Source organism: Callorhinchus milii, unplaced genomic scaffold (genome assembly GCF_018977255.1).
Source record: "Callorhinchus milii isolate IMCB2004 unplaced genomic scaffold, IMCB_Cmil_1.0 Scaffold20, whole genome shotgun sequence".
NCBI lineage: Eukaryota > Metazoa > Chordata > Chondrichthyes > Chimaeriformes > Callorhinchidae > Callorhinchus > Callorhinchus milii.
Window position 1 is genome coordinate 1,907,328 of NW_024704761.1, and position 26,929 is coordinate 1,934,256.

Consider the following 26,929-nt stretch of genomic DNA (forward strand, 5'->3'; position numbering starts at 1 on the left):
TGGGCGGGTTTGTGCTATTCTGGGGCTATGAGCGAATTTTTTTAAAAAACCTTTTAATTTAAACCTGAAAAGGCTTTTTTTTCCCCCCTCTCCCCCTCCCTCTCTCTGTTGATCTTAGTAAAGTCTTTAGAGCGTCTGTTGGGTCGATTTGGGCTACAGACGGATTTTTTAATCGCATCCATTTAATTGTTGATTTCGCTTCCAACACACCCCTGAGGTTTACTGAATGGTGAATTGGACTTAAATGGACTGTTCTTTCACAGACCCGCGACGGAGCCGAACGGATTTCTTCCGTGCTGGTTAAGTTTCTCTGGAGGTGCTTCAGTGTGACGTGCGCTATGTCGAGGATGATTATTCCGACTGAATCACAGAGAAATCTTGCAACAGAAATGTTTTGTGGAATCAGGAAGATGCATCGTTATACTGCGCTTCGTTGTCTACAAAAAGGTTTATAAATGGAAAAAAAATACAGTTTATACATTGCAGTGTTTTCAAAATAAAGGACTGTACAATTATCACAGCATTGATTGTATGCAAAGAATTTATAGCAACTTGAGCGGTCCTCCCGGAGGGTCAGAAAGGACAAAGGTGCTGGTCACGTCTGATTTCATGCCAGTTGGGACGGCGTATTGTACGGAGCTTGCTTTAATGTCGCCAGAAATAACTGTTCATCTTCAAGGAAATCCTGGTCCTATGAAAAAAAAGGAAGATAAGAATAATTTATTTCACACGTTTCGCCCACAAAATATACAGTCACTGCACTTCACAGTATATTCTGTGAAGCGCTTTGAGACGCCTCGAAGATGTGATAAGGCGCTATATCAAATACAAGGATTATTGTTCTTACTTATAGACTGACACTGGACTGAATCTACACCAGCCTGACCTGTGCTGCGTCACCTCAGACCATGCCGACCCACAGTGACCTGGGCTGGCTCGCTCAGAACGGACTGAACCCACTTTGGACTGTGATCTCTTCACCACCCCGGCTGCGTGTGTGGTACAGAGCATCAGTGCTGTGCCAGTCCGGCTCCTTCACCAGCACCCTCCTCACCCTGTGCTGATTCACACTGAGTGCCCAGGGGAGCGCCCCCTTCACTAACCTTCGCAGCCGTGTGCTTGAAAAGAGCGAGTTTGGCCTCCAGCTCCGAAGGCCCAGCTCCCACGACCGGTTGAAGACTCCCATCTTCTCGAGAATTCCCAGGCATTCCAAACAGATTGTTCCCGAGTCCCGGGGTAAAATCTGAAGAGACGAGGAGCAGAGTTCAGATCCTGCTCTGGGTTTCTGCCTGTCTTGCCTGCCTTAGAACCAGTTACTGTTTGTGAGAAACTGCTGTGCGCAATTGGCTGCCGCGTTTCGCCCACAATTCACTTTACAGTGTATCCTGTGAAGCGCTTTGAGTCGTCTCGAAGACGTGATAAGGCGCTATAGCAAACGCCAGGATTAATATATTGGATGCAAGGATTATTATTACTACGTAATAGTCTCACTGATCGCTCTTCCTGCTCATTGTCTCACAAAGTAACTGACCAGGCTGTAAGTGTGGGGTACAGTAATACTGTATCACACACAGCTCACCAGTATGGACTCGGCTTACAGTGAGGCACTTACAGGGAAGGCTGGCCAGTGGCTGAGCACTGCCCGCTGGCCCCAGGGAGGCGCTGGGAATCCGCGTGTCGATGCCGGCCGGCCCTGGCCGTCGCTGGTGCTGGGTTAGGTTCAGTCGCTGCTGGAAACACATTGAGAGGACAAATGTCAGCTTCTCCGCTCGTCCCCATCCAGCCTCTTCTCAGAGGGCTGTGCCTTTGTACTGAGCGGTTACACGCTCATTACCGTTAGATTGTGAAATAATACCCCACCTCCCCCACCAGCTGTTCCCCTCCCACTCCCTGACCACCAGCTTTGCCCGCACACCCTGTAGTACCTGTAGTAGCTGTTCCTCCTGCTGCTGGAGTCTCTCCATCTTTTGCTGAATGGCCTGCAGTCGGGTCTGGTGCTCACCCTCCACCTGTTTAGCCTGTAGCAGCGCCCGTTCCCCTTCCTCATACTTCTGAGAGGCAATCTGCGTGGGACAGGAATACAGCAGACACTTACAAGAGGTTATATGACACAATCACTCACAAAATACACACAGCCAATTCACTATACAGTACATCCAGTGAAGCGCTTTGAGACGTCTCAATGATGTGATGAGGCGCTGTATCAAATGCAAGGATGATTATTATTATTATTATTAGTGAAACAATCGGAGTGAAAGACAGAGAAACAGGAGGTGCACACACCTTGCTCATACCCTCTATCTCTTCAGCTTTCTGCCGGATGCGGACTGCCATGTCATTAACCCTTTCCTTCTCTTTCTCCAGCTCACGCCTCTCGCTCTCCACTGCCTCTCGCTCTCTGGCGAGCTGCTCCTCTTTGGATTTGATTTCAGAGGCTTTTAGCTTCATCTCAGCCTGTTCCTACAGGGGAATAATGTATTGGCAGTATTGTTGGGTCAGTGCAGAGAGCATCAAACACTCCCAGACACAGTACACAGCATTGGGTCAGTGCTCGAAATGCCCACGTTTCCCCTCGCCCTCCCCTCTCCCCCACCCCGGCCAAGGCATTATTCACCGTGAAGGTGTAAATGTAAGTTGTTGGGTGCCTATTAATGGTGTTTATCACGGCGAACACAGGGACGGGAACCATCACCAGATCTCACCGCGCGCAGCCGCTGCTCTGCTCGCTTACCTTAGCCAGGCCGAAGATGGCGCCTTCCTGCTGCGCGCTGAGCTGTAGTGCCCGGCGGGAGTCCTGCTCCACGCGCTCCTGCCTCAGCTTGTGCTGCGTGTGATACTCTGCCCACTCGCTGGCCAGCTTGCGCCGCTCCTCCGCACAGCGCTGCATCACAGACTGCTGCTCCTCCAGCAAGGCATTCTGCCGGGCAACCGGAGTGGCAACGTCAAGCCCAGAGACATCCCCACTCGATCCCCTCCACAAGGGTGACCCAGCCGTTTTGCTGGCATTTGTTTCCCATCCCCACACGACCCCGGAGCGAGAGGTGGCGATGGTGAGGAGTTCCTGGGCTTTGAGCAGTGACATTGAAGAACGGGATTCATACCCCAGTCAGGCTGGGCTGGAATATGCGGACCTGCCTGGCTCAGGAACCGGACTAGAGACTGTCAGAGGATTGACTTGATTCTGACATTCCTTTCCTGAACATTGCCATCTTGGAGCCAGTCCCTGCGAACTGAAGCCCTGACAAGTCGGATGGTCCGAGCTGGACAAGCAGGGAGTCGTTTTACTAGCCAATGCTTTCAAAGGAAAGTCATACATTTGTACACGGATACCCATGACTGTAATGAGCCGGGTGTCTGACACCCCTATATTCCCAGTGAGTTGTACAGTTAGCCTCTTACCTTTGCCCTCTCCAGCTCCTCTCTTTCAATGGCAAAGTGCTGGCTCATAATCCTTCTCTCCTCGGCCAGCGATCTCTGCACAGACTCCACCTTGGTTTGCTCTGCCACTGCTCTCCAGCGCTCCTGGTGAGGATCAGAGGACACAAGAGCAGTGAAAGCCAGCAACCCAGCCTCATCTAACAGGCGACAGCAACAACAACTACTTGCATTTATCTTTCAGGCAGAGTTAGAAATCTAGAAATCTACAGCGCTGTAGACGGCCATTCAGCCAATCGACACCCCGCTGGATTATTACCCCCGGGAGAGCAATCCGCCAATCGACTAACAATGGGGTCCCTATTTACTGCTAAGTAAATAGAGGCGTGTGTGTGTGCGTGTGGAGTAAGGAAACTTGCCCAACATTTTGCCCGGCCCGGGAATCGAACACAGGTCCTCTCTCTTTCGAGGTGAGTGTTCTAAGTAACTGGTACTAGCTCCCAGCCTCTCTACTCGCTGCCAGCCAGGCCCTGGCTCTGTGTCCTGCGCTCAGGTCCTCACCTTCTCAAGAAGCCGCGTCTGTTCGTTCAGCCTGATCTCCATCTTGGTGATGACCTCCTGCAGACGCACTCGCTCCTCCTCCAAGTCTCTCTGCTGAGCCTGTAGCCGCTCCTGCTGGGCTGAGAGCAGGGAGACAGTCAGACCCTCGGCAACCTCTGGCTTCAGCTCTTTGCTGACCACAACTCCAATGCCCGATTCCGGATAAATCCATCACAGATTAACCCGTCAAGTGTGGGATTGCTCTTGCAACTCAAGAGAGTGTCGTGTGCACATGGTGGCGAGGAGTGCACACCACACTGGGAGGCAGGGAGGGAGGGAGGGAGGGAGGGAGGCAGGGAGTCTGTGACAGACAGAGATATCCCGTTTGTGTGCAGGGTATAGTTACCTCGATGCTGTGCTTCTCTCTGCCGTGAGTTGAACTCGATCTCCTGTGAGGTGTTGTGATGAGTGCTCTCCACTTTGCAGGAGAGGTCGTTCATCTTCCTGGAGAAGGCTTCCATCTGCTCGATCACACCATTGAGAGACCTGCAGCAGAGAGAGGTGGGAATGGAACTCCCCCAACGCTCCGCGCGGGCCCATGAGATCCCAGTGTTTAGTGAAGGCCAGAGGATCATTAACACATTGACAACTCAGTTCTCAGCTGCCCCCTGGTGTTACTGCCCTCTCTGCGAGGGTGAAGGTGGGTGGGTGGGGGGGGGTTGGAAAGTTACCTGGTGTGAGAGGTGGCACTGGTCACCGCGTCGATCTCCTGCTCCTTCAGAAGCCTCACGCGCTCCAGCTGCTCCTCGTGGTCTCTCCGCATTTCAACGATCGACTGCCTGGTCTCAAAAGTCAACACTCATGAAACTCGTGAACAAAACCCAGCTCTGTAACTCGCTCCGTTAAAAGATGGTTCCCTTCCCTTGCTCACACCTTGTGGGTTAGATAATGCCTGGGATCGGGTCTGCCTGTACTATGTAGAAGTGGCCAACCTGTATCTCATCGTAAAATGACAACTCGGTAGCCCTCTTGCCTCTGAGTCAAAAGGTTATGGGTTCAAGCCCCACGTCAGGACTTTGAGCTCAGTCTAGGCTGACGCTCCAGCACAGCCCTAGGCTGTCACATTCGCCAACAAAGAAAACACAGTTGCTACACTTTATAGTAGACCCTGTGAAGGACTGTGAGACGTCCTCCCGACGTGAAAGACGTCTGTATCAAATGTAAGGATTACTTATTGAGTGTCTCACCGCTGGAGCTCCCTGATCCTCTCCATCTCCCTGGCTTTCTCCTGATCAGACTCTGTGAGCCTGCGCTGGTGCTGAGCGATCAGTTGGGATCTCTCCTGATCCAGGCTGTGTTGTCGGGTCACGTGCCGGTTGGCCAGCTCCTGGTTCTCCTCCTGTAGCCTGGCCTCCCGCCCCTGCCACAGCTCCTCCAGCACCTTCAGCCGCTTCCTGAGGGACAGCCAGAGGGAACGTCACTGACTCAATCTCGCTCTCACGACCACCGTGAGAGCAGACATGACACCCATGCGAGCGAGACAATGACCCTGAAATATGTGACACCCCAACCCTTCCCCTCCGCCATTGCAATACTCTTCCCACTGAACCGATCCACGCCATCTCAGTCATCATCAAGTGCCTGCCCTTGTCCAGAACTCCTTCCCTCGGAGAGCGCTGTACCAAAGATTTTTTAAAATTATTCCTGCAAACACTCATTTGTATTACTCTTACGAACAACAATAAATGACACACGTATAAAGCGCCTTTCATGTTGGGAGGACGGCCCAGGGCGCTGGACTTCGGAGTGAAGGGTTTCCAGCCCGAATACACGTGCGTGCAATACAATCGCGCGTACCCTCACACTCCAGCGGTCTCAGGCGTGTCGGGACACACACGTGCCTGCGCGCTGAGCGGAGCATGGGTCCTGCCTCACCTGTGAGCGTCCTCGAGCAGCTGGCTGTCCTCCTCGTGTCGCTGTTGGAGACTCTCCATCAGGACTCCCTGCTGCTCTCGCTCCAGCTCCAGCTTCCGCACCTCACAAGCGAGCACACAATCACTGCGATTCACGTTCACAATGCCAGGTTTACACAGAGAATAACAGAACACGTGTCGCGAATATCAGGGAAAGGGAGGCGGGAGGCCTAAAACCTCCTCAAGCCAGCTCTCAGCAGTGCCGGAGCCATTTGTGTCTGACGCGAGCTGAAGTGGAGGGATGGTCCTGGATTGGTGTGTTGGTGTGTGTGTGTGTTGGGGGTGGGCGGGGGGGCACGGTTGTGGGGGGTGGGGGTTGGGGTGGCGTCCCAGAGCGAGCTCATACCAGTATAAAGACGTTTCCTACCAGTGAATGTCAAAAGATACAATCTTTGTGCAGAGAGAAGTGAAGGGCAATGTCAGATTTATAGTGAAACACAATGTACCAACGGGGACGGCGTGTGGAGGGGGTTGAGGGGGGGGGCAGGCGGGGAATCAGAGACAGCACGACGAGCCGGGACCGGGAATAGTTACCCACGCACAGCGACCTCTGTATTACCTGACTCTGGAGCTCGACGATGGTGGCCTCAGCTCTCTGGAGGCTCATCTGCTGCTCGGCCTCCATGATCCTCAGCTGGTTCTGCAGGCTCAGAGTCTCTGAGGCCTTCACACCCGCCCGGGTGTCAGTCGCAGGCAGAGCCGTGGGCTGCCCATGCGGAGGTTCCCAGGGAAACGAGGAGCTGCTGGTGGGGAAATAATGCAGAGGATTAGATTTTTTTTTCGGGTGGGGGGAGGCAGGAGGGTCAGCCGGGTGTCTGAAATGTCTGGAAACTCATCGCCATTGTTCAAGAGCCTCCAGACCAGGCTGAGATTTCCATGCCTCCCACCTACACGTGGAAATCCCAGAGACAGATTGTTGAATGGAATGGGTGGACCCAAGCCCACATGGTCCAAAGGGGAGACTGTACCAGGATACAGTGCAGAGGGGAACAGACCGGCACAATCTCTCTCCGCTTCTGCACATATCTTTGTACAGCTCTGTTGTTGACGGTGAGCTAACAGCTAACAGCCCGAGCTAACGGCTCCCTGTACTTACTCAGTGTCTCTGGCTTCCCCGGGTCTCCTCTCGCTCGCTGCCTCCGAGGGGGCTTCAGCAGGCGGCCGGCCACGAACACCGAGCGAGGCCCTCGCCCTGATATTCAACACGAACAATAACAAGAACAGACGTGTGTCAGGGAGAGAGACATGGTGACAGCGGGGTGTGTCAGTGTTACTGACAGCACAGCTGGGTCTAACTCCCCGCACTCTGTTCAGGCCTTACCGTGAAGATGGTTGGACGCGAGCTCCATCCCCCAGCCCCGCGAGCGATGAATCCCCGGCCTGAGCCTTCTTGCGGGCCAGAGCCCCCGCCAGCCAATCAGCTTCTCTTCCCCCCGGTGCAGATGGTGTGGACGGTGTGGACCCCCGTTGGAGCTCAACGCTGGGTTTAGCCGCGGAGACTGGCCGGTCTGTGTGGGGAGGCTGGCTGGGGGCGGCAGGAGCTGGCAGGGCAGGGTCTGACTCGGCCCTGTTTAAGGGAGTTCCTCTCTGTGGCCCCAGGTCGAGGGGCTCCTCGTCCTTCAGGCCCAGCCAGTCCCCCGCACTCTTACTGCTGCGGAGCCGTGTGGGAGTGGGCGGGGACGGAGCAGATGATTTCAGCTTCTGATCCGGAAAGGAGTCTCCCTCGTCAACCGGGCTGAACCTACAAAAGATATAGAAACGCGGAGACCGTTCACACCCCCTCAGAGCACCTCAGTCGCCAATCGAGTAACAACGGGGTTCCTACTTACTGCCGGGTAAACAGCCACGCGTGTGGAGTAAGGAAACTTGCCTAAGGTTTCGCACCACCTTCAAATCGAGCACGGGTCCTCTCGCTAGCGAAAACGAGCGTGCTAACCACTACGCTTCAGGACTTCGCACTGTGTGGTTTGTGGGCGAAACACGGCAGCTGATCACGCACAGCGATTGAAGTCTCTCCTGTGGGGGGGGGTGTGATACTGACGTACCTGACCGATTGCCGTCGGGATTGCCGGCCCTCTGGGGTAGTGGCCACTGTGGGCTGGTAAGAGCCAAAGGTGAAGTCGTCCAACAACTCCTCCTTCTCTTCTAGAGCCAAAAGAGAGACTAGTTACTCCTACAACAACAACAACTTGCGTTTATCCTCCTCATGCAGGATAGCGTCCCAGAGCTCTTGAACACGACAACTCAACAGCAACTGCAACAGGACAACTCAAGAGCAAAGACTCACTGGAGCTCAGAATGGAGGCTGACCCTATGCTGAGGGAGTGTTTCCTCGTGCAGTGTGGCATCCTTCAGCTGAGACAGTGAACCCAGTCCCTGTCCGTCTCTGGTCACTCAAGAGAACAGCTGAAAGAATCAGCGGCCGACAGCATTGGGATTCGTGGCTTCTACTCTTGAGCCTCTCCAACCGCCCAAACGTTATTGGACCCTTTGGTACTGCGAGGTTTAATAATAATAATAATAATCCTTGCATTTGATATAGCTCCTTATCAATTCTTCGAGACATCTCAAAGCGCTTCACAGGATATACCATAAAGTGGAGTGACTGCGTATTTGTGGGCGAAATGTGGCAGCCAATTGCGCACAGCAGCGTCCCACAAACAGTCATAGAGTGAGTGACCGTATTTTTTTTCAAAGGGATTATTAGCTCCGGAAAGAGATCCGGCAATCGACTAACAACCAATTAACTTGCGGTAAGTAGGGTTCCTCTCTCTTGCGAGGCGAGCATGCTAACCACTACGCTAAGGGGCTCCACGAGGTTTTCACCTTGAATCCGATTTCTGCTTCCCTGAGTTGAGAGCAGAGCACGGCGACCTGACGGCTGAGGAATGCCGGGATCTCCGGTCTGGGATCGGGATTCGTGCCACTCCTCACCTTGTGTTTTCTTGTATTTTGGATCCAATTTAAACTCCTTCTGCTCGGCAGTCGGGGGACGCTCCAGGAGCTTGCTAGCTGTCCCTCTCCCCAGTAATTCATCCAGCTTGGATCGGGCAGGACGCAGTCCCTCTCTAGCACAAAGAGAGGAGGATTCGGCTGTCAGCCTGGCTCAGTCACTAACACGCTCGCCTCAGTGTCAAGAGGGTTGTGGGTTCAAGCCTCACGTTGGGACCAACCTTTTTTTTTAACCAACCTCCCTCCACTCGGCAGGCAGTGGCTGCTCCACGTCCCCCGCCCTGCCCGCTTCACCATCTGCAGTCAGGCTTTCCGCCTTTCTGCCCCCACCCTCTGGAACTCCATCCCGGAGACCCTCTGCCTCGCCCTGTCCCTCACCTCTTTCAAGGTCCATCTCAAGACCTTCCTCTGTAACCGTGCCTTCGGTCACAGGGAGTGGGGCTGCGCAGGGAAAAGCTGACACAGACTCTAAACAGACGCTCCTCCCTCGGCACACTTACTCCTCGCCTCTCTTCGCCATTTCCTTGTTGGCTTTGAGGCCATCGCCGAACCCGAGTGCGTCCATGAGGTCATCGCCATCATCGAAGGTCAGCTCCTCTTTCCTGTGAGGGGTGGACGTGGGCGGAGCGGAGGCTGGGCTGGAGGACACTGTGAGAAACGGAGCCAATCGCAGTCACAATAAGTCAATCAACCGCTCACCCACCAACACAACTCGTCCGTCTCTCACACAGCACCTTTAATTGGTCCTTAACAACTTATGGCTGTCTGTGGGGACTCAGCTGTTGGCCCGCGACTCTCCCTCCAAGGTTGAACAGTCTGGCGACATTCGCTCTCTGGTCCACACGTGAGGAACGGTCCCTCTGAGAGCTCAGGAGCACCAGGGAGGCAGCGCTCTCTGGCACACAGGACGGGCAGAAAATAAGATAAAAAATACTCCTGCTCCCAGCGGAACACGTTTCCCCATTACCTTTCTCCTCTTTCTTCGTCACATCCAGCTCCGCACTGCGAACGCTCCGTTGCTTCCCGGGAATCGCCGGCTTATTCGGTTCGCTTTCCTCATCGGATAGAATGCCGGCCAGCGGGTCATCCATGTCTGGGATGGAGATGGGAATCGGAACGTTACACGGGTCAGCGATGAGCATGTATCACCGAGTACGTGGGGAACGGTGGCTTTGCTGGGGGCGTGACTGTGCTTGGGGTGTGGCTGCGCTGGGGTGTGGCTGTGCTGGGGCGTGGCTGCGCTGGGGCCAGGCACATAAACAGATCCAGGAAGTCCATCAGGATGCCCTAACTCACCGTTGAAGGTGAATTTCTTGTATGGACGCCCAGAGGAAGCGACTGGCTTCTCATCCTGACCAGGAACATCTGCAGCAACAACAATAATTGGCATTTATATAACAATAATATATATACATATACGTCTTCTACATAAAGCCACCACGCAGAGCGTGATGGGGACTTACGTGAGGTGTTTACAGGCAGCCGAAGCGATAGCACTGGGAGACTGCAATCTTTGGAAAAGTATAGCTTCAAAATGAGATCCTCCGCGTTTCAGTTACTCTTGGGGGAAAAACGAATGAAGAATAAGTATAGGAACAAAGGGACAGGAGTAGGCCATTCAGCCCCTCGAGCCTGTTCCGCCATTCTATTAGATCACGGTTGAACTATACCTCAACTCCAAAATGTGGGTGAAACTACAAACGCACAGTCACTACACTCAGCGCTTGCAAAGGGTTTAGAGACTTTTGACGTTAAAGGGGAAGATCAAAATAGATTTAATACCCACAGTATCAAATCTAAACAAATTCCCCCCACACCCAATGGCCACCATCACCCCCCGAGTACACACTCACCCCCCCCCCCACTCCCCACTGGGGGTCACCACCCCCAAGGGCACACTCACACACACACCTGAGGGAACCCTCTACCTCAAGACACACTCACTCCCGCACAGGACTGTCTGTACCTTTGGCTGCTCTGCTCTGGGGTGATGGTGGTTTGGAGGATGCTGTGACTGCTGTCTGGCTCGGGGACGGACTGGCTTTCTTCCCTTTGCTGAAGAGATCGGCGTCCATGTCCTCGATGTCCTGCACACAGAGAGCACCCTGTTGCCTGAACAACAACTTGCATTTATATAGCCCTTCACGCCAGATGGCGTCAGTCATGCTGTACAGTGCGTAGCCATTTTCTTCCCTGACCATTGGGGGGATTCGAGCCCACGGACTCCGGGTTACTGGCCCAGTAACGTTACCACGACACCACCGTTTCCTCCCCGACACGTGACGAGTCTCTGGGACTTCCGAAAGGTGATGACACACTCTTCCCCTCGCACCACAAGAACAACTTGCTCCTTATTATTCACTGCAGGTCACGGAACTGCTTCCCCGCACTTACCTTCATACTGTCCAACAAAGCCTGAGGGTCAGCTTCGGACACTTCCGACTCCTACACAAGGAAAACATCGTCAGCGTTGGCCTGGCAGCAATCATTCATCCCCACTCTGTCCATCAGCGTCAGCTTGTGACCACAGCTTTCTTTAATGCCTCTTTCCCGTGACGGGTTTGCCCGTCAGCGACCCCCACCGATAAAAAGAAGCCGAATTCCCTACCACCTCACGGCTAACACATCCCAGTGCACACGTACATGCACAACCAAACGCCCACACTTGTGCACGCACATGCACCCGTGCGGGCCCGCATAAGTTTCTCTACGAAAGAGCTGTGTGTGTGTGTGCGTGTGTGTCAGTGAAAGGCATTCTCACCTCATTGTCCTGGTCAGCCTCCTGTGCCAAATTACTGAAGAAATCATCATCCAACAATGACCTGATTCAGAATACAATCATAGCATTAACCCCTTCACATAACAATAATAATCTTTGCATTGAATATAGCGTCTTATTATGCCGCTGAGACGTCGCAAAGCACTTCACAAGATACACTGTAAAATGAATTGACTGTGAGGGCTGACCCCAAAATATTCACTGGGGGATGGACAGGGGGAATTTGGTGCAAGAGCGGTGGCCTCAGTGAGGAGAGGGTGCGTGTGAGGACTGAGGGCAAAGGTGCTGGAGGTCACTGTGCTCAGTGTGGTTGCTGGTTGCCTGTGAGCGGCACCAACTCTCACACTTACCTTTTGCCGGTTCGCGGTGGCCTGGCCGGCCTCCCGGGGCCGCTGCCGGCTCGTGGAGCTGTGTAACCAGGCTTCGTGGGCGAGTCGTCTGTCAGCACAAAGCGAGGGACAGGAAAAAGGATCAGCACCCGCTCGGCTCCCCACACAAAGTTAGCAGATTGAGGCGACTGTGTGAGGAAGTATAACTGCTGCAGTGAGCTCTGACGCAGACTTTGTAAAAGCCAGTGTAACGGTGGTCAGTATAACTGTGGATAGTGTAACAGTAGTTAATATATGGAAGTTAGTATAAAGGTGGTTAGTATAACCAGCTGGTTGTGAATACGCATTGAATGGAATCGTACCATCTTCACCGAGAAGGTCACCCAGCACATCATCAATCGAGTCTGAAACAGACAGAGACACATGAGAGGCTGCCCCAGCTAACACCTTACCCCACCGTTACAGTCAAACACTGTCCAGAGACACTCGGCCAGAAGAGCACATGTAAAGGAGCCTGTGAGCCAGACACAGAGTCCTGCTGAAGAACAAGAGACAGTCACAGCGAAGGGCAACACACATCCCAACTCTTCACTGTGCAACGCTCTGAGACACTATCCTGCGTGAAGGGCGCAAGATAAATGCAAGACATTGACGTTCGTCTCTTATTCCACTTCCTTATTATTAATATTAAATTAATAATAATAATAATCGTTGCAGTTGATACAGTGCCTTATCGCAACTGTCTGTCCACAAACAAGTTCAAACATTGATGAGGATCAGATGCAGTTTACTCACCTCGGAAACCTCTCTTTTGTTTTGAACTCTGAAACGCAAACACATAATCTTCCATAATCCTCTCGAAGAAATTATACAAGTTTTGCCCACAGCTCTGGTGAAGCCACGTTTGATCAAATTATACTAACAATCGTTGCATTTGATATAGAGCCTTATCACGGCATTGAGAGCCGACTCAAAGCGCTTCACACGATATATTGTAAAGTGTAGTGACTGTGCATTTTGTAGGCGGAACGCGGCAGCCAATTACGTACAGCAATGGCCCTCAACCAGCTGCGGATTGATTGGCCGAATTTTTAAAATGATATTATTTATAATTTAAGAGGAACTCGATAGATATCTAAAGAGGAAGGAGTTGCAGGGGTGGGGGCGGCGGGTGGAGTGGGGGGGGTGGGGTGGCGGTGGTGGTGGGGGGAGGGGGAGAGGCAGCTCTTTTAAACCACTGCACAGACACGATGGGACGAATGGCGGTCGACGTTGTTTCAGCGGTGACAAGAAGCCCGGCCTCCACTTACCATCTTACGTTTCTTTCGCGGCAATTCCGTCACCAGCAGCTTAGACCCAGACCGGTCGGTGTGTGTGTGACCGAAATCAGCCGCACCGGCGGGCACCCGGCTGGCAGGACCCAAGGCTTGTCGGCGGGGGGTGGGGGGAGCCCAGAGCGTGCGTTGAAGAGGGGGTTAACCGCTGGAGACTAACCAGCTAAAGCCGCACATAGCTCGGCCATTGCCGGCGTTGTCTGGGAAGCTTTCCCGCTGCTTGTCCAGCCAGGACCACCCGACCCGACCCGACCCGACCCGTCAGGTGGTGAGTTAGTCAGTCACTTAGGGCTTCGGTGTGTGGGGTCAACAGGAGCTGAGGGGGAGGACCCCCGGCCGATGACGGGCCGGACTGGGACCAGCGGTGATCCTGCGGCCCCTCCTGGCTCAGGACCGGACTACAGGGCCGTCAGAGGCCGGACTCCACTCCCACTCCCCCACTCCCTCCCTCCCTCTCTATCTCATTCTCTCACCCTCTCTCTGTCCATCACTCACACAGACAAACACCCACTCTCTCTCTGTGTGTGTCTGTCACACTCACTCTCTCTCTCCCTCACACTCTTCCACACTCTCTCTCTCACACACACTCTCTCTGTATCTCTCTGGTGTGTCTGTCACACTCACTCTCTCTCTCACACACACACACTCTCTCTATCTCCCTTTCTCTCCCTTCCACACTCACTCTCTCCTCTCTCTCTGTGTCACTGACTCGGGGGCAACACTAACGCTTCCGGGTTCCAGTCTGACTCAGTGCGCAGGCGCCGGGGCGGTTACCATGGGGACGCTGTGATGCCGGAAGTGACAGTGAGTGTGGGAGACAATCAGCCCCTCCCCCCCCCCCACACCCCTCCCCCCCACCCCGGGCACAGCACAGGAGGAGGCCATTCAGCCCATCGTGTCTGTGCCGGCTCTGCGGAAAGAGCTTCCAAGTCAACCCCACCCCCCCCCGCCCCCCCCACCCCCACCCCCCCCCCCCCGCGCTCTCCCCCCTCATAGCCCCGGTCAATCCCACTCCCCCCCCCCCACACCCCCCCCCCCGCGCTCTCCCCCCCATAGCCCCGGTCAACCCCACTCCCCCCCCCCCCCCCCCCCCCCGCGCTCTCCCCCCCATAGCCCCGGTCAACCCCACTCCTCCCCCTCCGCGCTCTCTCCCCCATAGCCCCGGTCAACCCCACTCCCCCCCTCCGCACTCTCCCCCCCATAGCCCCGGTCAACCCCACTCCCCGCCCCCCCGCTCTCTCTCCCCATAGCCCCGGTCAACCCCACTCGACCCTCCCCGCGCTCTCCCCCCCCATAGTCCCGATGAACCCCACTCCCCCGCGCTCTCCCCATAGCCCTGATCAACCCAACTCCCCTCCCGCTCTCTCCCCAGATCCCTGCAAACTTGTATCCTCCTCTAATAATTATCTGCTTACAAGGGGAAAGCACAGAGAACGGGTTACACACCTTTGCAAAAGCAACATCTTTTATTTAACAAATGAACCCACAACAGTTCACTGCTGTCCTGCCCCGACGTACAATATTGGCAAAGGCATTGGACCTTTTATTGAACGTCACCTGAGCAAATCTAAGTCTGGCCTGACTGAGCAAACTGAAGTGGGATTTGATGGATTTTGGGGAGATAATAGTAATATTCCTTGCATTTGATGTAGCATCTTATCACGGAAAAGCGATCCGCCAATCGACTCACAGCCAGGTTCCTAGTTACTGCTCGGTAATCAGAGGCGTGTGTGTGGAGTAAGGAAACTTGCCCAACGTTTCGCCCTGGAATCAGAACCCAGGTCCTCTCGCTTGCGAGGAGGGTGCTCAAACCGCTGGGCTACAGGACTCCACAGGAGATGTCAGGTCTGCTCAAAGGTCTGCCGAGCTTTCCCACCCTTCATCCCCCACCTACCCCACTCCGCCCCCTCATCCCCAGTTGCAGGAGCTATGCCGAGTGCTTTTCAACACCCTGTTTGATGCCCAACACAAGGTGCAGGAACCAGTTGAACTGCACGGTCCATCCCTTATCCCGGCAGATCTCAATCTGTTCCAGGAAGTGGGTCCTGGCCTCCTCTTCGTTCTTGCCGACGGTCAGGGTCTCGCGGATGTACTCGATATCTTCCTTGCTCGTCAATTGTGGCATTCCCGTCATCAGCATCATGGAGAAGAGTATGATCAGCAGGTTAGCGTGGTGACGCAAGGTACGATAGGCCTTCAAACAGATCTCCTGTCAAACACACAAAATAAATCATTTGGTTTCAATACACAACTGTCTGCGGGACATCGCCGTCAGCGCGCAATTAGCTACCGCGTTCCCGGCCACAAAACATACAGTCAATAGCAACCAATAATCCTCGCACTTCGTAGCCTCAGTAACATCGCCAACGTCTCACGAGCGCTTCACAATATTTCAGGAGAATGCAGTGACTGCGGTTTTGTAGGCCAACGCAGCAGCCAATTTGCACCACAATGTCCCACAAACAGCCACTAATAATGGACCTTACATTTGATGTAGCTTCTGATCACGTCATTGAGACGTTTCAAAGCACTTCACAGGATATATTTTAAAGTGGATTGACTGTGTATTTTGTGGACGAAACAATTGGGCACAGCAGTGTCCCAGAGTCCCACAAACTATATTATTATGTTATTATTTACTCACCTGAAACTTTTGAAAGTGAGGACTGGTCTTTTTACCGTACGTGCCCATCACAAAGAGAAAGTCCGGAGTCAGGACGAAGGGGACTCGCTCTTTACTTATCCCAAGGAAACTCTTATAGTTTCCGAGGATGTGGCCAAAATCGATATGGAAAAGATTCCCTGAGTAGAATAAAGAAAAGTCTTCATGATTTAGCTTTATTTAGAAGAGTTCTCAGAAAACATGAAGTAGACCCTACAATGCAGGGGATAACGTACAGTGACGGGTTTCCGCATGGGTCAGACACCCGGCTGATCACGGTGATGTGTTTCCGAGTGGGTCAGACACCCGGCTGATCACGGTGAAGTGTTTCCGAGTGGTCAGACACCCGGCTGATCACGGTGAAGTGTTTCCGCGTGGGTCAGACACCCGGCTGATCACGGTGATGGGTTTCCGCGTGGGTCAGACACCCGGCTGATCACGGTGATGGGTTTCCGCGTGGGTCAGACACCCGGCTGATCACGGTGATGGGTTTCCGCGTGGGTCAGACACCCGGCTGGCCAAAATAATAGGTCCCACTGATACTGGACACTCACCTGACTCCGTGATCATGATGTTGTCATTGTGTCGATCTCCAATCCCCAAGACGTACGTAGCGACACAGTACCCAGCGCACGAAAAGACAAACTTTTCCACAGCTGATTGGAACTGCAGATGAAACAGAGTTAGTCTCACCTCACATGGTGCAGGAAACGGTTAACCTTAAACCAGGTTAAACCCGGCTAAACCATCGAGTGGCCAACACATCTGGGACGCAGAGTGAAAAAACATACACACCCAACGCAACAAACACACCACGCACACAAGAAACACACCACAACACACTAAGACACAGAGATACCCCTACCTTCTCCTCAATCACACACTTCTCTTTCAGCCAGTGGTTCAGAACCTCGTCCTTAAACGCCCCGGTGTTGCCGACTGTGCTTTGCTGGATCTTGGCAATAGTCGTGGCGTCTTTGACAATCTGGATTATTCCTGTCGAGGGGCAACCAGGCTTTAATGAGCTGGTGGTCACCGCAACGCAGGAGGAGGCACAGGCTCTCAATCCTAAGCCCCTCGTTTCCCTAAATCCGTTTATGTTTGCAGTGTTGGGACGACATTTTAAAGCGCTTTGCAGGATTTACTGCAAAGTGTAGTGACTGTGTTTATTTTGTACACAAACTCGGCAGTTGATTTGTGCACAGTCCCCTGTTTAAAGTCCCGCACACAGCTCCACATCCAAACACAAACGGACGCGTCAGAACACCTGCACTACAATGGTCGGAGGTGAGGTGAAGTTTACCTATTTTGTTGCCTGTTGCGATGCAGCCGTACGGCAGTAAACACAGGTCCAGGGATTCCATCTCCCAGATCGAATCCATAATCAGCAGAATCTGTGGGTAACACAGTAACATACATCACCAAGCAATGACCGAGGTCACACCAGCCACTGCGTCTGACCAACCAAGCAACCCACGTTGTTACACTGCCCACCGGTACATCTCAGTCGTTCAGCGTGAGGGTGCCACAGGGCGAGGTGAGGCGGTGTGACATTGCGGGGTGTATCCCTGTGTTATGATGAGCGAGTGTGTATCTGTATAATGGACAGTGCGTACATAAGAACAGAAGAATTTGCCAGGCAAAAGAAGGCCAAGGTCCATCCAATTCGCCATCCACCATCCTGGCAGTTGGTTGACAAGTCATGTCCCGTGTTGTGTACCTGGATAATGAGCATGTCCTGGCGGAGATCGTCGCCCTGCTTAAAGATGATCCCAATGGTATCCTTGGACACGGAGGTGGGGTCCGCACACTTAAACTCCAGCCACAGGGGCTTTTTCTTGGACGCCATGACTTTGCATTTATCCACCTGCAGAAAAAGGGACGGCAGCAAATTCAGACAGTGACCGGGTGTTGGCTCGTCCTCTTTCAGAGAACTCTGTTGTGGGTGAGGTTAGGAGGTCACTGGCTGTGACGGGAAGAAGGGAAGGCCGGGTGTTCTGATCGGAAAAATCAAATGGGCTGAATGAAGGGCCTTCTTCATCCGAACCAACTTACCCCAAAATTGAAATGAATAGTTTTTCCTCCTCTCCGCGCCCCCACCCATTTATTTATCTGCTCTTCCCCACCACCAATCGGACCGACTTGTGCGGAGGGACTACCTCCCATGTTTGAGGCCAGTGAGTGTGTTTTATCAGGTTATTGACAGTCAAAGCCCAACTTGGAATTGATTGCCACATTCGCCTACAAATACACAGTCGCTATATGTTACAGTAAATCCTGTGCAGCCTCCTCCTGGTGCTATATGAATTGCAGGGATTATTATAATTACTATTATTAATAATAACTCACCACCAGGGCTCCAGCCCGCAGACCAGGATCGTATGGAACCCGGAAACATTCGGGAAACCCAGAGGATTGTAGCTTCTCCAGTCGGTGTCGGAGCTGGGAGATTGCTGAGAGAGAAGCAGATCGTGACTGTCAGTCGTTATTTAGAACATTTACATCTTATATAATAATAATCTTCGCATTTGATACAGCGCCTTATCACATCTTTGAGACAAAAGCGCTTCACAGGATATACTGTAAAGTGAATTGACTGTGTATTTTGTGGGTGAAATGCGGTAGCCAATTGCGTACAGCAGCGTCCCACAAACATTCATGGATTGAGTGACCTAGTTATTATTTTTTTAAGGGATCATTACCCCCAAAAAGTGATCCGCCAGTTCACTAACAACTGAGATCCTACTTACTGCTGGGTAAACAGTGTCGTGTGGAGTAAGGAAATGTGCCCAATGTTTTGCTCTGCCCGGGAATCAAACCCAAGGTCCTCTCGCTTGCGAAGCTTGTGCTCTAACCACTGAGCTACAGGACACCAAGATTTGGACCTGTAATCCTCGGCTGGGCAGGGCTGAGAGCGACACTGGCGATGCCTTCCCCACCAGGCTGCGCTCGGGGGCTGGGATTAAGCCGAACGTTCTGTAGCTGAAGGATACTGAACAGCTGAGCGACTTTAAAAAGAACCAGCAGTGGTTAGTGTTTCTGCCACTGTGTAACCACATCCTCTCACACGCACGCACGCACACATACACATCCTCTTTCACTTCCTACTTCAGCCCTAACAAATGCCCCTCGCCCACCTTATACTGATCAGCTCACACGTTTTTTTACACCCGATACCTCCTCCTCAGTCACTGAATGTTAAGTTCCATGTCAAGGTACAAGGATCTCAGTCTTTTGGGTGGAGATTCCACCTGGGTCGAGGTTTGCTCCATGAGCAGCATTTCAGAGGATGTAGAACTGGAGAAGTGGTTCAGCTGATTTCAACTTGAGCTCAGTACTTGTTAAAAGAAACTCACAAAGAAGCGGCTTCAAAATGATAGGCTCCATTTAAGAACGGGATGAATTTAGGACACTCTGAAACTCTACAGTAATGGACCGAGTCTAGACCCAGGCGGAATCTCCACCCATCAAAAGGTTTCCGAAGAAACAGTAATAATCATCCTTGTATTTGACACAGTTCCTTATCATAGGGTTTTACATAGATTTACATACATTGCCATTCAGCCCAACTAGTCCACGCCGGAGTTCATATTCCACAGGAATCTCCACCCATTCTTCACTGCCTCCCACACCCCTCTATTCCCTTCGTCCTTACTGTAAAGTTACTGCGTAGCTGTATTTGAATGCGCTATACGTGAGAAATATTTTTAAACCATTTTCAAATCCATCCTTCGGATGAGACATTAAACCGAGGTCCCGTCTGTGCCTGTTCGAGTGGACGTTAAAGATCCCGCAGCGCTGTTCAAAAGGAGAAGGGAGTTTCTCTCTACCGGTGTCCTGGCCAACAATCCCCCGAATAAAATTGGGCACTTATTTCACAGCGGTTTGTGGGACACTGCTGCGGGCAAACTGGTCAATGCATTTTCCTACAAATACACAGTCACTCCACTTTACAGTATATCTTACAAAGCACTTTAGGTCGTCCTTTTTACACGATACGGCTTTATATCAAATGCAAGGATATTTATTATTATTATCATTAATAACAACATCCGGACTCGATGAGTGGCTCGTACCCACGAACTTGTGATTGAGAGGCGAGAGCGTTGCTGGCGGGTGCCTGGCCGGTCGGTGGCTTTACCTTGAGATGAGATATCGTACTTGTCGGCGGTCACGTTCTTTATCTCCTTCGTTAGTTTCTGCAGCTCCTTGATCACCTTCACCTGCTTCATGAAGTCCATCAGCATGGCCTGGCCGCAGCCTCGCAGGTAACACTCCAGCATGACCGCGTAGCGCTGCCGGTAGTGCATCGACTCCGACACTTCGCTTCTCAAGAACCAGAAGAGGAAATGGCCGATGCGTTTGCTCTGGCGATGGGCATGAGGGAAAGCCACGTTGGAAAAAGGACACTGATTCGCAAAGGGCAAGGAGTAAACGGTTTATTATTGATGATGATAACAATAATAATAAGGATAAATACTCACTCCCAGTGCCCGCTTGAGTAGGAATCGAGCCAGGGCGCTGTCGTGGTAAGGCTCAAACTTCACCGCCTGAAATCAGAGTGAGAACGAGCGATTAAATAACCCCCTGACTGATATGTGTCCCGTGTGGCTCGTTGTCCAACCCCCAAGGCAATACTGTAACCACCCGAGACACACACACACACACTTAAACACACGTACACTGCCCCACACACACACAGACACACAGACACACACACAGACAGACTGACCTGGACCAGCTGCAGGAGGAAGCGCAGGACGTCATCATTGCCAAAAGTCTCGAGCTTCTGGACGGCCATGGTCCTGACCTGCTCGTCTGAGAAGCGACAGTCGAGCAGCTGCAGTGCCAGCCCCACGTCTAGGGGGCTGCTGGCCCAGGCCGTCTGCTTCTGCAGCAGCTGGTGGGTCTTGAGCACCACGTCCTGCTGGCCCCACTTGACCGAGCTGAGGAACTTGGGGTAGGCTTTCGGCTGCTTGACACATTCGTGCCTGAAGTGCCAGAGTAATTCCTTGTCCTCAGCGCTGAGCGGGTTCAGCGGATCGGTGCTGACGATCTCCTCAAATTGCTTGCGGAGCTGACTGTGCATCTCCGGCCCCGACCTCTCAGCCTCGGGGTCTGTCTGACGGCTCCTGGGAAGAGCAATCGGGTAGTTGTACCTGTCCAAGAGGATGCAGATAGCCATGGACGTCTGTTTGTCGGGGTTGGTGGCTGATGTGAGTTTGTCAGCTTCAATAGTGCCCTGTTCTTCACCCTTATTGGGAATCTTCCACATGTGGAGCAGATATTCCCCTTGGCGAAGGAGCGATCGATGGTCAATCACCAACAGATTGACATAGTAGAGCATATTGTTCTTGCTCCTGGAATCCCACAGGTCCTCTAGTGCTTTGCTGCCCAGCGCTTGTGCTTTACCGCAGTAAACCTGAAGGTTCAACCGTGCTCCTTTGGGGAGATCCTTCACCTTAATATCAAACTCCAGCCACATATTCCACATGACCTCTTCTGTGAAGGCCTTGGCTGGTGTCCTCTGCTGCGCTAGGATCTGCTGCCCGTGCAGTATGCTGGCCTGCACGAAGACGGTCACATCTGTGTTCCTCGGCAGGACAGGGATGTCTATCCCTACAATCTTGACTCGGAATGTTTGGCTGCAGTCCCACAGGGATATGGTGAAGACTTTCTCATGGTCCTTTCCTTCTAAGGTCAGTTGCTCGTGAGACCCGGTAACGCCTGTGCAATCGTCCACCAGAGGCCACTCTTCCTTCTGAACTTCATCCAGGACCGGGTCTGGGGGCAAGTCGAGAACCAAGTGAATCTCCTCTCCGTTTTTCAGACAGTTTCGGATCCAAAAGAAGTCCTTGATCGGGTTATCGCCCACTATGTACTCGTCCCGGCCGCAGACCCTGAGCACAAAGTGTTCCTCACTGTGACTCTCATTCATGTCCAGGAGGCTCATCTTCTTTGCCATCTTCTTGAAGAAGTTCCTCAGGATGCTCTCAGGTGTCTCATCAATGGATACCTTTATAGTCAGGCTGACTGCTCCTCGGTGAATGATCATAAAGATATTGTTGCCACTTATTTTATTCAACAGGTACTCGGGCAGGGGCTTGGAGAGGATCCAGGGGTCCATGGAGTACAGCCTAACATCTCTGGTGGCCACCTCGGTCAAACGCGGGGTGATCAGCGTCCTGCGGGTGAACTCCAGCTCGTCATCATGGACGTTGCTCACATCAGTGACGTCATAGCCAACCAGGTTATTGAGGTCCCACTGCAGTTGAAGCGACTGATCGCTGCTCCTGGCTTTCTGCACCACGTGGATCTTGCCCACGGACTTTTGCAGCACCTTCCAGTAATTGATGCAGTCCAGGGTCTGGATCACCTGCTGCTTGTCATAGATCTCGTACCACTGCCCTTTCTTTTGGTACAGCAAGATGAACTGATCCGGGCTGAACTTCTGGTAGTACTCGGGAGATCCGCTTGTTCCGTTGGCTTTGACCCAAATCTTGGTCTTCAGCTGCTCCACCGTGTAGTTGCCAGCAATGTCCAACGAGATCTTCTCGTGCATGGCAGTACGTTTGTTGCGAGTGGGCAGGATGATCTCAATGCTTAGCTGCTCCAGCGAGTAATACTGCATGCCCCTGGTGGTGTTGGCTCTCATGTTCCTCCTCCGCCTCTTGTTTTCTTCTCTCATGACAATGGGGAGCTCATCATTCTTTTCAATGTTCGTTTTGTTTTCCATCCCAGGGTCGATCTGTCGAAGGGAACAGTTAAAGCCAAACTCTGTTTAATATTAATAATGATGATGATCCTTGCATTTGATGCAGCGCTTGATCATGTCTTTGAGACGTCTCAAGGTGCTTCACAGGATAAATTGCATATTTTGTGGGCAAAACGTGGCAGTGAATTGCACACAGCAGTGTCCCACAATCAGTCGTGGATTTAGTGAACGATTTTATTTGAGGGATTGAGACTGTGAATCTGATGTTGGTGGGAGGCAGGTACTAACATAAATACTTAAAGCAGTAAAAGAAGTTACGTGCAAGAGCACGCACGGCAGTACAAAAAACAGCCAAGCTGGTTAAAACCATCCAGGTGACCACAACAGCAACAACAAATTGCATTTATATAGCGCCTTTCACGTCAGGAGGATGTCCCAATTCACCTTATCTACTGTTGTATGGGGGCAGAAGCAATTCTAATCCGTAGGGTTGCATTAGGGTTCAACGCTTATTCATTTCATTGAATTTTCATTTAAATGAAACAACTCGATTACATCCATATCTTTCAACATTTTGGGCTTCTGGATTGCGTCTCATTCTCAGTTGTCGTTTCTTCAAAGAAGAGTAGTTCCTCCCACTAACCTCATAGAAAGGGTTTGTGGATTCCATCTTGGTTTATTGTATCAGGGTCACACAACATCCCCAGATGTTCAGTTAAGGGTTCAGAAACAATGTGCGTAGCTCAATAATGGCATTTCTACCTCTACCGGGAACTTGCGAGTAACCATCCCGGGAATAATTAACCTATAATTTGCATTGTCAGGATCCTCAACAGGTCTGTGACTGTGCTGCACTTTGCTTCCAGTAACGTAACAAAACTCATACAGTGCAACACAAACCATACCTGTATTTCCTCTTGCATTTGTTTTCATTATAATAAGCGTATGAAAACACCTCTTGTGAGGCCCTCCCAGCCTCTCCCTGCCCTGGCACTCACACACACCACGTCCATTGTGTGTGTGTGTTGACGTGAGGAGGGGAAACATTCATTATCTAATTGCCAGGAATCTGACCGCAGTCCCTCGCTGCAGATTCCTTCTAGGGTAAAGCTATAAGAACACAGGCTCCAGGCTCACCTGGAGCGCCAGTCTGCAAAAGCATCTCTCTCGATGGGGAGGATGAAAATTAAAATGGAACGCAGAGATTGGGGTGGGGGGGGGGGGTTACAAAGATTCAGGGGGGGGTTGCAAAGATTTTGGGCAGTGGCCAAGGTTGTCTAGAAGCTGCTCAAGGGTGGGTGGAAGGTAAGAATTCAGAGTGTTCTCATAATTGCTTTCACTTCTCCTGTAAGGACCGGTGATCTGAGCAGAGCTATCAAGATCTGGGATCACGTTCCTTGTCAACTCTCCCGAGTTTGATAACAGTGAACATCGTGAGGCGAGCGAAAGGCTCAGGGCAAAACTAACCTTTTAAAAATTTCAGTCTTTTTCACGTCGGTTTCAAAACTCTTCAACTTCAATCGCCGAGTGTCTGGTTGTGTTGTATCAGGGCTGAAGCAGTTGGATGTTCTTCACCCGCCCACACCCAGATTACTAACAGTCGAGCCACTCATTGTTCCTCATTTAGTGCTCCTTCAATCTAAGTCAAAAGAAACCAGCCCATACTTAATAGTGTAACTGACCTTACTTTCATCAGCAACAGCTACTGAAGATGCTGAATCCTGGAAGCTCTCTTGGGTTGAAAGGCAGATTCACCTGCTGTGAAGGAGGGCATTTTACCCGAAACCCTCGATGTTTGTTGGAACAAGGCTTATACACTTGCTCTGAGATCAGAGAAGTCAGTGAGCACAGCAGTAGCACACGCCACAGAGGAAATGAAGCTGGGTCAGGAAGTCAGAACAGAGCTAACAAGAGTATTACTCATTCAGAAACAGCAGCATAGTTAGTTCCTGTTGTGTTTATCTCATTACAATAAGCATTTTGTTATGAATGGTGTATCTTGCTGACTTAAGATTTGTTCAAACAATTATTTCAATGCCTGGTTCATCTTCAAAGTCAGTACAACCAATCAGTTTTTAAGGAATAAAGTATGGGACATTTGCCCCAAACAAAGCTCAGTCTTTACAGAGCCTTGAACAATCTACAGCGACCCAGCCTGGATACTGCAGTTGAAGTGGGGCTGGATCTCCAGGTTGCTCACGTGGCAGATGGATTGTTGTCGTTAGCCACTCCACCAGGCAATTTCCCAACAAGACCCTTCGGCAGAGATGCTCAATAAATCAACCTCTCAGCTCTCTAATCGTCCATTTTATTGTTAGATATACAGGAATTACACATACAGTGTATTAATTTCACAGTGGATCTAATCACCCTCAAAGAGGTGTACACACAAATCATATTCACAAACCATCGAGGCACTAAATGTCACATCATTCTCTCCCAACAGATGGAAGGAAATTCATAGTTTGTATGGCCTGAGGCCAGCTCTCGTATGTCAGTTTGCTCTGGGCTCCTTCATAATTATTCACTAAAAACAGTCAGTAGATATCAGTAGAGGGAGGGACGGCTGAGGGGTTTGACGACTCAATGAACCGCACACTTGATCATCTGACTGAAAAGGTACTCAATCAGCTTCAGTCATCTCATTTCTGTACCCAATGTTCACAGTCAGGGCTGTTCATTGGAAGTCTGTAATTCCCGGGGCCTCAGCTAAGCTGTGCCACACAGTTAAACGATATTAAGCACGATCGTGACAGTAAAAATATTTAATTTCACACCTGCAATGGCAGTCTGCTTCAATGATCCTCCCAACTAACATTCCACAAACCTGCTACTCTGATATGTAAAATGCTACCCTGATTTGTCTTATTATTCCTTTTTTTAATTAAAAAAAATCTTGAGTTCCCAGGTAATTGATTCCTTCCCCTCACTGTAACCAGTTTGCCTCGATGGTAATCTGCTTCTTTAATGTCTTGTACATTTCAATCAGGGCACTGAATCTTTTACAAGAGAGCCATCTGAACTTCCTTATATCAGCTACCTGGAAATATTGTGGTTGTTCATGTGAACTTTCCACAGGCATGAGCACACTTTCCTATCATCTTTCTATCGTTGGGTGCCCAGAAATTACGGCCTGGGCGACTCATATTAAACCATTATAATTACTTACTCAAGAGAGAAAAGCATGCGGACTAGCCTGCAAATCAGTGTTAGAGTCACGCCTTTCTAATAGGCAGTAAAGTTAAATCAAGAATAAGAAAAAGATACAAACATTTCAACCAACAATAATTAATGATCCGACGATGGGAGGGAATCGCATGACGCGTTTCGCCCACAAGCTATACATTCAATTCACTTTAAAGTATATTCTGTGAAGCTCCGAAGTGTCTCGAAGACATGATAAGGCGCTCTATCAAATGCAAGGATTAGTATTATTATTATTATTATCTGCAACACTGACGTGACGCTGCTTTGAATGCAGCACCCTTTAGCGCCACCCAGTGGCCAGACTGTGTCCCTCACAGAGGACTGACACCTACGAGAATAAAACACCGTCGTCCGTCGGCTTTTAACTACCGAAAGCAAAACGTTGATCAGATTGAAAAGGAACAGAGCCACTCTTTTCCTTGGCAGAGTGTCAGCAGTCCAGCAGCTGAGCGTTCAGTCTTGTGCACTTGCACGAACCCCTTTGGGTTAGGGGCCCGTTCGCAAAAACAAACGAGCGATTCCTTGAAAGGGGGAACTGACATTGATAATTAACAAGTGTTCGCTGTAATGATCACCCACTCACAACCCATCCCTTTTTCAGAGGTCAGAATTTTAAAAAATCTCCCCATCTTAGAAAGGAGGAAACTCAACGGACAAGCGCTCCGGGGCGCCACCCTGCGTGAGGGATGCTATATAAATGCTAGTTGTTGTTGTTGTACTAAACCTCCCAGGACAAGCAAGGGCCTCCTCCACATTTCTTAAAAATAATTAAAAATGACGCAGCCACATTTAATGCATTTGACTTTACGTAATCCAAATATATCCCTATTTATGAAAGCTCTCCGCTATAGCTTCCAGGCAGGTTTCCCTGCCAAACCTTTCATCTGAACTGCTTTTCGGCAGCACTTGAAAGAGGGGCCTCGGTAGCCAATTAGCGAAACACAAATAGGACAAAACTTAATCCTCGCTGGCGGCAGAAAACAGTGCCTAAAAATTAACAGGAAAAGTTATTGTCATACAAATTCTCAGATGTATATCGGAAGGAGTCAGCTGGCATAATAAA

The 26,929-nt window shown here is 51.3% G+C and overlaps 2 protein-coding genes across 4 annotated transcripts; both read right to left on the reverse strand.

Moving 5' to 3' along the window:
- Positions 1 to 431: 431 nt before the first annotated feature.
- LOC103175747 (fas-binding factor 1 homolog) lies at positions 432 to 13,350 on the reverse strand. The gene is made up of 27 exons (XM_007888921.2): positions 13,259 to 13,350; positions 12,744 to 12,771; positions 12,311 to 12,352; positions 11,970 to 12,057; positions 11,602 to 11,662; positions 11,235 to 11,285; positions 10,807 to 10,927; positions 10,137 to 10,205; positions 9,808 to 9,933; positions 9,341 to 9,488; positions 8,823 to 8,956; positions 7,934 to 8,033; positions 7,210 to 7,629; positions 6,985 to 7,080; positions 6,448 to 6,631; positions 5,851 to 5,951; positions 5,163 to 5,369; positions 4,647 to 4,754; positions 4,322 to 4,461; positions 3,937 to 4,055; positions 3,400 to 3,522; positions 2,732 to 2,917; positions 2,284 to 2,460; positions 1,926 to 2,063; positions 1,613 to 1,730; positions 1,104 to 1,243; positions 432 to 691 (listed from the first exon to the last, which is right to left on the reverse strand). Exons 1-27 carry the CDS (start codon positions 13,259 to 13,261, stop codon positions 608 to 610), a joined length of 3,312 nt encoding a protein of 1,103 aa, XP_007887112.2. The 5' UTR covers positions 13,262 to 13,350; the 3' UTR covers positions 432 to 607.
- A 1,726-nt stretch (positions 13,351 to 15,076) lies between these two features.
- Positions 15,077 to 24,540, reverse strand: pik3cg (phosphatidylinositol-4,5-bisphosphate 3-kinase, catalytic subunit gamma). Of its 3 annotated transcripts, none has more exons than XM_007888802.2 (11): positions 24,347 to 24,540; positions 20,677 to 22,692; positions 20,429 to 20,494; positions 20,086 to 20,311; positions 18,294 to 18,397; positions 17,665 to 17,811; positions 17,248 to 17,338; positions 16,810 to 16,940; positions 16,499 to 16,610; positions 15,927 to 16,084; positions 15,077 to 15,491 (listed from the first exon to the last, which is right to left on the reverse strand). In XM_007888802.2, exons 1-11 carry the CDS (start codon positions 24,350 to 24,352, stop codon positions 15,210 to 15,212), a joined length of 3,339 nt encoding a protein of 1,112 aa, XP_007886993.1. In that variant the 5' UTR covers positions 24,353 to 24,540; the 3' UTR covers positions 15,077 to 15,209. The 3 variants fall into 3 exon arrangements, with proteins under 3 accessions (XP_007886993.1, XP_007886995.1, XP_007886994.1); XM_007888804.2 differs by having other exon boundaries at positions 24,342 to 24,540; XM_007888803.2 differs by having other exon boundaries at positions 24,127 to 24,540.
- Between the last annotated feature and the right edge of the window lie 2,389 nt (positions 24,541 to 26,929).

Coding starts and splice junctions, on each gene's coding strand:
- pik3cg (XM_007888802.2), bottom strand. Junction 20,495..20,676: donor TCCTCCTGCAGCTGGTCCAG/GTCAGTCTGTCT, acceptor CTCTGATTTCAG/GCGGTGAAGTTTGAGCCTTA. Junction 17,339..17,664: donor AGGACATGCTCATTATCCAG/GTACACAACACG, acceptor TGTTACCCACAG/ATTCTGCTGATTATGGATTC.
- LOC103175747 (XM_007888921.2), bottom strand. Junction 5,370..5,850: donor CTGCTCGAGGACGCTCACAG/GTGAGGCAGGAC, acceptor GCTGTCCCTCAG/GAAGCGGCTGAAGGTGCTGG. Junction 4,755..5,162: donor AGGATCAGGGAGCTCCAGCG/GTGAGACACTCA, acceptor TTTTGAGACCAG/GCAGTCGATCGTTGAAATGC.